Source organism: Nymphalis io, chromosome 8 (genome assembly GCF_905147045.1).
Source record: "Nymphalis io chromosome 8, ilAglIoxx1.1, whole genome shotgun sequence".
Taxonomy (NCBI): Eukaryota; Metazoa; Arthropoda; class Insecta; order Lepidoptera; family Nymphalidae; genus Nymphalis; species Nymphalis io.
The window spans coordinates 12666316-12675721 of record NC_065895.1 but is presented as its reverse complement, the minus strand read 5'-3'; the positions used below and the strand labels follow the sequence as shown (position 1 = coordinate 12675721).

The 9406-nt window shown below is 37.5% G+C and overlaps 2 protein-coding genes across 2 annotated transcripts; one reads left to right on the top strand and one right to left on the bottom strand.

Moving 5' to 3' along the window:
• Positions 1–6: 6 nt before the first annotated feature.
• On the bottom strand, positions 7–932 carry LOC126770114 (mediator of RNA polymerase II transcription subunit 9). The gene is made up of 3 exons (XM_050489281.1): positions 677–932; positions 482–587; positions 7–392 (listed from the first exon to the last, which is right to left on the bottom strand). Exons 1-3 carry the CDS (start codon positions 778–780, stop codon positions 252–254), a joined length of 351 nt encoding a protein of 116 aa, XP_050345238.1. The 5' UTR covers positions 781–932; the 3' UTR covers positions 7–251.
• A 396-nt stretch (positions 933–1328) lies between these two features.
• On the top strand, positions 1329–9278 carry LOC126769940 (ATP-dependent RNA helicase DHX8). Its single transcript, XM_050488968.1, has 13 exons — positions 1329–1522; positions 1782–2665; positions 3003–3164; positions 3391–3495; positions 3786–3932; positions 4099–4611; positions 4686–4933; positions 5876–6542; positions 6876–7016; positions 7131–7283; positions 7389–7714; positions 8328–8507; positions 8992–9278. The coding sequence occupies exons 1-13, from the start codon at positions 1429–1431 to the stop codon at positions 9212–9214; spliced, it is 3843 nt and encodes a 1280-aa protein (XP_050344925.1). The 5' UTR covers positions 1329–1428; the 3' UTR covers positions 9215–9278.
• The last annotated feature ends 128 nt before the right edge of the window (positions 9279–9406 follow it).

Below are 9406 nucleotides of genomic sequence, written 5' to 3'. Positions count from 1 at the left end.
AACACTATTTTTTTAACTTAGTTTTGGCATCTTCAATACCTTCCTTTATGTTTTGACTGAATTTTCTAAAGAATGATACAAGTCTGTTTACTTGTTGAGGATCCATATTAGACACCTTTTCCTTCCCTCTAAAAAACACTGAGACAGCAAGCTGAGCTGCTCTTCTTACTGGATATGAATCTGCAATCTTCTGAACAAGTTGTTCATTATTTGCTAAATATCTGAGTATTGTTCGTAATGGCATTTTTGTATCATTTAAATGATGTTTCAAAAGAGCACATATTACGATACTTTTGTAAGAGTTCTCTTTTCAGTCTCAGTTGAGTTCGGAGAATCTCAAACTGTTTTAATTGATCTTGTTTGTTGTATTCAATTCCCGGAAGGCGTCTGATCTGAAACATTATAAATATACTTGTTATATGTATGTTACATTATACTAGATAGTTGTATGTTTAGAAAGGTTATATTAATATAAGAAAACCTGTGAACGGGCAATGTCGAATTTCTTCTGTAATTCTAAGACCTTCAAGCTGCAATCTTGAGACTCTCTGGCTTTAGCTGAGTTGTCGTGAAAGTCCCTTTCGACACTACGTAATAATAAAAACATACATAATTAAACTATTGTCAAAAAAAGTGACAATATCTTATCTAAAAATAAAATCGTACAAAAATATACCTTCGTATGATTTCGTAAACAATCGGTAAAAAGTCTACGTCTACTTCTTGGACAGTTAACGGGCTAAAATTATTAGGATCGGAATGATCAGTGTTGTTTTCCATAATTAGCGCTAATGCTTATAATAACTTATAAAATTCACTTGCCTAAAATATTAATATGACTAAAATGCCATGGGTTTGCTTAGAATTTAAATAATTTCACATGTTTGTCAAATTACTCAAGACAAAGTTGACAATGCAAACCTCAAATGTCAACTTTCATTATATTGACAATAATCATTTCATTTTGACGTAGGTGGTCAGAAGATATAAGTATTTGAAAGCATATTGCACAGTTGCCACTTTACACATATAATTTCATTGTCACTCCTTAAATAAAATCTTAGTCGTTATATAGAATTATATAAAATTATTTATAAATAAGCTAAATTTATATCTATATTTATAATAATAATAAATAAAATAATGAAATAAGTTAAGCCTATATTTTATTAATCATAATATTATTTATTAGATAAAATGATAATTTATATCGTAGAATCTAATGTGTACCTGTGTTTTAATCAAATATTATTTATACCATAAATACCAATGCATGTAATAATTACATAGTAGGTATTTATTCTGTGGTAATAAGTTGTCACTGTCAGTAAGCCAATATTATATTTCTGTTTGTGTGTTAAAAATGTTAAAATTGTGATGAGCATGTTTTTAACGTAGTGTTAATGATTAAACAAACTCATTAACAAAATGGATGAGGTTGCTAAGTTAGAACATCTCTCGCTTGTATCTAAAATATGTACAGAATTAGACAATCATTTAGGGTTAAACGATAAGGATTTAGGTACGTTTTAAGGAATATTACAAAATATTTCATTTATTTTTATTTTCTTTATTGCACATTTATGAATTAACATAGTGACAAATTATAATATCCGGCAGCAGGAGTTTAGGACAATGAAAGTGGCAGTTCATTTGCCCCTAGCCTTTTGACCCTAGTCGTATAGTTAAACCAAGCCACCAAATAAGACACTTTCCCAAATGTCCGCTACCGGATACTCAACTCCCAAAGGAAATATAATATATATATCTTTTATTTACAGCGGAATTTATCATAGATTTGGCTGACAAGAATCCCTACTTTGATGATTTTAAAAAAGCTCTGATTGAAAATGGCGCCGAATTTTCAGACTCCTTTATGACGAATTTACTGCGTATAATACAGCATATGAAGCCAGTTCCAAATGCAGTTGATAAAAGTGACGAAAAAGACAATAAATCAAATCCATTAGCTAACAAGTTTCCTGGACTAGCCATTCCTAATGATAAGCCTCCAGTTTTTTCTTCGGATGAAGAAAGTGATGAAGATAAGAAAAATACAAGATTAACTTCAAAGGACATATTCAAAGTTGAATCGAAAGTAAAAGAATCTTCAAGTAAAGATGCAGTGGATGAAGCCATGGCAGCCTTGGAGGCACTAGCACCTTCTAACATTCATGACAAAAGTGATGACACAAAGAAAGAGCATGTTAAAAAAAGAGAAAGAGATCATAGTAAGGATCGTAAGGAGAGTCGTTTAAAAAGGGATAGTTCAAGAGACAAGAAAAGTAGAAGAAGTATTGACCGTCAAAGTCGAATAAGAGACAAAAGAACTAGAAGTAGAGATAGGCATAGTAGAAGCAGAGAAAGACGTAGTACAAGCAGAGAAAGGCGTAGCAGAAGTAGAGATAGGCGCAGTAGAAGTAGAAATAGGCGTAGTAGAAGTAGAGGCAGAGATAGAAGACGAAGGTCTAAAAGCCGTCAGCGTCACAGATCTAGGTCAAGAGAAAGACAGAGGAGATCAAGATCTAGGAATAGGAGGTCAAAATCTAGGTCCCCGTCTCGTGGTAGGGAAGATAGAAGTAGGTATAGAGACAGTGAATTTGTTAAAAAATCAAGAAAAAAAAGCCCTGACATAGATTTAAGTGATGATCCGGAGCCTGGAAAAGTAAGTAGACTTTATTTTAACATTTATGTAAATATATATATACTATAGCTTACTTAATAAGTTATTGCTATAAATAGACATTTTTTTTTATATAGAATAGGAAAGCGGACAAGCATATGGACCACCTGATAGTAAGTGGTCACCAACTCCCTTAGACATTGGCATTGTAAGAAATGTCAACCATCGCTTACATATCCAATGCGCCACCAACCTTGGGAACTAAACTAAGATTTTATGTCCCTTGTGCCTGTAATTAAACTTATTAAAAAAAAAACCTCTTACAACTTTAATGCTAATAAGGAATATTAAATAATAATATGAAATATTCATTATTTAGATTTACAGTGGGAGAGTGGCAAATATTGTGCCTTTTGGATGTTTTATACAAATGGAAGGCTTGCGTAAGAGGTGGGAAGGCTTAGTACATATATCTCAACTAAGAGCCGAAGGAAGAGTCACTAATGTTTCTGATGTGGTATCTCGAGGTGATAAGGTTAAGGTATGTGTAGCAGTTTCATAAAAAATGTTATTTGGTTAATAAAGTCAATTACGTTTTTGAGTCTAATTAGTAGTTATCATCTTATAACAAACTAATGGAAGACTAAAATAGGATTAATAATTTAATAAATAAAAAAAATCCTCATATTATTTTAAAGAAAGCTTATGTTTTAGGATGGAGTTGATATATAATAAGATAAAATGAAACTGAAATAATTTTGTTTCAGGTCAAAGTGTTATCTCTGACAGGACAAAAGGTGTCATTAACAATGAAAGATGTTTGTCAAGAAACAGGGAAAGACTTGAATCCTGCATCTCATGCACACTTAGAAGTAAGATCTGGTTATCTTTTTAGTAGTACAATATAGGTAAACTTATACCTGCTGCTTAAATTAACTTTGTTAGTAAAATTTTATTAAAATGGCAAAAGTTTTTATTTGAATTTGAACTCAGGGCCTCAGAATTACAGATATATAAATTGCAACTGGAGCAACTTTCTTAAATTACATGAAAATATTTTGTTAGATTTTTTTTTAATGTAGTGTTAAAAAGCAGTAACATGTTTGTGAAGTGTAACGAAACCATGGTTTACATTACAAATAGATTATAAATTTGTGAACAGGCAGAACGCGAAGGTCGTAACCCCGACAGACCGCCTCCGGCTGCCACAGTATTGGCCGGCTTGCAGGGCGGTCTCGATCCTGATGAAGACTCGAGTCGTAAGCGCGTAACCCGAATCTCTAGTCCAGAGCGCTGGGAGATTAAACAGGTAGAAATTGTTATTATTAAAAATGAATTTTCTTGTGCAAATTTGTTTCTAATCTTATCTAAATCTGAACTTTTAAAACTCAGTTTTATATTAATGAGCTTTGAGTTTAAGTCTAATGTTTCATTATACTGTTTACATGTATTCATTATATTATTTATATACACAGATGATATCATCAGGAGTCATAGATAAGAGTGAGTTGCCAGATTTCGACGAGGAGACAGGTTTACTACCAAAAGACGAAGACGGAGAGGCTGATATCGAAATAGAACTAGTCGAAGAGGAACCGCCCTTCCTTCAGGGCCACGGTCGAGCTTTACACGATCTATCTCCCGTCAGGATCGTTAAGAATCCAGACGGATCACTAGCACAAGCGGCTATGATGCAATCGGCTCTAGCCAAAGAGAGAAGAGAGCAAAAGATGTTGCAAAGAGAACAGGAAATGGAGAGTTTACCGACCGGCTTGAATAAGAACTGGATAGATCCACTACCAGAGGCGGACGGCAGGGCGCTAGCGGCAAACATGAGGGGGACAGGCATCACCCCCCAGGACCTCCCGGAATGGAAGAAGCACGTGATAGGCGGAAAGAAGTCATCGTTCGGGAAGAAAACTAATCTATCTCTCCTAGAGCAGAGGCAATCGTTGCCCATCTACAAGTTGAGAGACGAGCTGACTAAGGTAAGGCTAACTAGCACACTACCATTAACATTACATATACGACGAGACCACGACTGACGCGCGTCGCTCCGCAGGCGATATCGGACAACCAGATCCTGATCGTGATCGGCGAGACGGGGTCGGGCAAGACGACGCAGATCACGCAGTACGTGTGCGAGTGCGGGCTGGCGGCGCGCGGGCGCGTGGCGTGCACGCAGCCGCGCCGCGTGGCCGCCATGTCCGTGGCCAAGCGCGTCGCCGAGGAGTTCGGCTGCCGGCTGGGCCAGGAGGTGGGCTACACCATCCGCTTCGAGGACTGCACCTCGCCCGACACCGTCATCAAGTGAGTCGCGCTACTATGGCCGAGCACGAAACGCCAAACATTACGATGTTAACGGTAGACTCGATCTGATTGCTCTGTTCCGTAATCAAGTAATATCCGTTAGTAGAAAGTCTTTTCAATCTGTAATGAATGAGTGATTCGCGAGGATCAATTCGGTGTCCTTTTCTAATTTCGGTGTAAACATATATGTAAATGATCTTTCTCTGTCTAGCTTTTATTCAATTTGAATTTCATGTTAATAAAACATTGATAAATAATAATATCCTGGGACATTTTTCACACACGGCCATCTGATCCCAAATTAAGCTTGTACAAAGCTTGTGCTATGGAAACCAGACAACTGATATACTACATATAATACTTTTCTTTTGTAAATACATACTTATATAGATAATTACACCCAGAACAGGACAAACATACATGTTCATACACACAAATGTATGTCCTGGGTGGGAATCGAAGCCACAATCTTCGGCGTGAAAGGCAAGTATCTACCAACCACGCCAACCGGCCCGTCAAATAAATAAGACTAATTTGATTTTGCGTATTGGAGATGGGATTTGTGCGTGCCCGTTTGAGTACCACTCACTCGTTATATATTCTACCGCCAACCCGCAATGCTTAGTATTGTTATGTTCCGGTTTTGAAAGATTAGTAAGCCAGTGTAACTACAGGCACAAAGGATGTAACATCTTAGTTTTCAAGGTTGCTGGAGTATTGTCAATGTAAGGTTAAAATTTTTTACAGCACCAATATATGAGCGCTTCCGCTTTCATATTTCATAAAAAAAAAAATCAAGCGTACTTAATAATAATTTAATTGTTTTCAATGGACTTTGTAAATTGGTAGGAAATTATTTCTTGCTTTGAAAACTCTGAGCCTACTTTATTGAGGAATATTATTATTATTATAACACGATCTTTACTCGCCTTCTATTTGCAGATACATGACGGACGGTATGTTGCTCCGCGAGTGTCTGATGGACTTGGATCTGAAGAGCTACTCCGTCATCATGTTGGACGAGGCTCACGAGCGTACTATACACACCGACGTCCTCTTTGGCCTCCTTAAACAAGCCGTCCAGAAGAGACCCGAACTGAAATTGATCGTGACGTCAGCGACCCTCGACGCCGTCAAGTTCTCTCAGTACTTCTTCGAGGCGCCCATCTTCACGATACCGGGACGAACTTTCCCCGTCGAAGTGTTGTACACGAAGGAGCCAGAGACCGACTACCTGGACGCGTCATTGATTACAGTTATGCAAATTCATCTGCGAGAACCGCCCGGCGACATTCTGCTGTTCCTGACTGGTCAGGAGGAAATCGACACTGCCTGTGAAATATTGTATGAGAGGATGAAATCCTTGGGGCCGGATGTGCCCGAGCTGATCATCCTGCCCGTATACTCGGCTTTGCCATCGGAAATGCAGACGAGAATTTTCGAGCCGGCGCCGCCCGGATCGAGAAAAGTGGTCATAGCCACGAACATAGCGGAGACTTCCCTGACTATAGATGGTATTTATTACGTCGTGGACCCTGGCTTTGTTAAACAGAAGGTGTACAATTCTAAGACCGGGATGGACTCTTTGGTAGTAACTCCAATATCGCAGGTACACATTTTTACAATATCTTTATAGTCAAACTTTGCATAAACAATTGGAATAAATAAATAATATTTATTCTAAATATATCATAATTAAGATTGTAAATAAACGATTCTATTGTAATTTCAATATTATTATAAATGCGATGTTCGTGTGGATGTAGTAGTGGTTACCTATAACTTAGTCGAAAAGCTGGACCGATTATATAAAATAGCATAAATATATCATAGAAATAAAACTTTTTTTATAATATTTATAAACATAGAAAAATTTAATACAGCCAAAAAAAGTCTTTCACAGAGTTGATTTTTACTAACTGTACTGTAATATACTCGTCAGGCGGCTGCCAAGCAGCGCGCCGGTCGCGCCGGCCGGACGGGGCCCGGCAAGTGCTACCGGCTCTACACCGAGCGCGCCTACCGCGACGAGATGCTGCCTACTCCAGTGCCGGAGATACAGCGCACCAACCTCGCTACTACAGTAAGTACACGCTCACTTGTTCAATTTGTAACATATATGTATAATAATTATGAGTAACTTCATTTTAAACCACTATTAAATATGTAATTTATATTGGACATCTTCGGCTAACAGGTCCTGCAGCTAAAAACGATGGGCATCAACGATCTTCTGCACTTTGACTTCATGGACGCGCCGCCAGTGGAGTCTCTCATCATGGCGCTGGAGCAGCTGCACTCGCTGTCTGCGCTAGACTCCGAAGGGTTGCTCACGAGGCTCGGCCGGCGGGTAAGCGATGTTTTTGTGCAACCACGACCACATACCATCTGGTAGTTCATGTGTTTAGTTCTTAAAATAAATATCTAACTTATTTTTTACTTAAATCTTTCACAGATGGCCGAATTCCCACTGGAACCGAATCTATCGAAAATCCTCATTATGTCGGTAGCGCTACAATGCTCTGATGAAATACTGACGATCGTGTCCATGCTGAGCGTTCAAAACGTATTCTATCGACCTAAAGACAAACAAGCTCTAGCTGATCAGAAGAAGGCGAAGTTCAACCAGCCCGAAGGAGATCATTTGACATTACTAGCTGTTTACAATAGTTGGAAGAATAACAAGTTTTCGAATGCGTGGTGCTATGAGAACTTTGTGCAGATCAGAACGTTGAAACGGGCTCAGGATGTTAGAAAACAACTGCTCGGTATCATGGATAGGTGTGTGTTAATTAGTAAAACATTTTACTTTTACAGTTATTTTGACTTATTCTTCTTTGTTCAAACCCTCTTCCCAGTTCAGCTGGGGTCGGGTCTCCTTGTACATCTGCGCCAGAGAGCTCTGTTCTGGGTTGTCTGTGTACTCAGATTCTCTTTCTGGGCCTCTTTTTGTATGTTTGACCACCAGGTTGCGGGCGGTCGCCCTCTTCCCCGCGTTCGGTCCGGGATATTTAAGGCTTTCTTGATAGGATGATCATCGTTACGTCTCAGGATATGGCCGTACCAGCGCAGTCGACATTCCTTCAATTTTTCCACAATTTTTGTTACCTTGAACTATCCCCTGATATACTCATTCCTTACTTTGTCCAGCCGGGTGATTCCTGCCGCCCATCTAAGCATTTTTATCTCGCTTGTATGCAGTTGTTGTTCGTGTGTCTTTTTGATGGTCCAATACTCTGCTCCATAGATCATGGATGGACGTACTACCGTTTTGTACACTTTTCCCTTTACACGAATTTTAAAGTTATTTTGACTACCATTGTTTATATCCTCTTTGTGTGGATTATTCTGGTATACTGTGATTATGGAACTAATTTTAATTGAATATTTTTAGGCATAAACTAGATGTCGTATCAGCTGGTAAGAACACAGTAAGGATTCAGAAGACAATATGCTCTGGTTTCTTCCGAAATGCTGCTAAAAAAGATCCGCAAGAAGGCTATCGGACCCTAGTGGACAGCCAAGTTGTCTACATTCATCCTTCAAGCGCGCTGTTTAATAGACAACCTGAGTGGTAAGTTCACTTATCACCAAACACATGTTTTGAATTAAAAATGCAGGACAATATAGACTATATTAATACATATTATTCACCTAAATTTACTCCTCAATTTCAAGTGAAAAAATGCATTGTTATATATGTATTATATGTTATATTTTCTTTTCAATTATATGTTTCCAAAAATATACTTTAGATATAAAGTATCTTTGAAAATTGCTTGCACACTGTGCAATAGACTTAATTAAGACATTAAGACTTTGATATTAATAACTACTTAAATATTAGTAGTAATGTTACTTAATCATGCATACACAATAGAAAAGAAGGATGTAAGGTATACATCCTTCTTTTCTATTGAGAATTCGCGTATTTGTCCGTAGTCGGTTGGTTTATTTAATATTTAAAGTTTCAGTTCATATAATCATTAATGTAATACATGTTAACGATGACTGCAATGTATAGTCAACATTTATAATAAAACTTCTCTTATTTATAGGGTTATCTACCATGAACTAGTACAAACCACAAAGGAATATATGCGTGAGGTCACTACAATCGACCCCAAATGGCTTGTGGAGTTTGCGCCAGCCTTTTTCAAGTTTTCTGACCCGACAAAATTATCTAAATTCAAGAAGAACCAGAGATTGGAACCCCTATATAATAAGTACGAAGAACCTAACGCTTGGAGAATATCAAGAGTTCGTCGACGCAGAAATTAACTTAAATTACATTATCTCTATAAGAATAAAGATAATCAAGACAATAAATGCCTTTTTATTTGCATTCTTTAACTATTTTCATCCCATTTTATGTACGTATCATCCTTAAGACGTTAACGGAATATCAGATCAATACTGATAGTAAATAAATTATTAGCGTTTAATAAAACAGTCGCTAAGCAATGTTTGCAT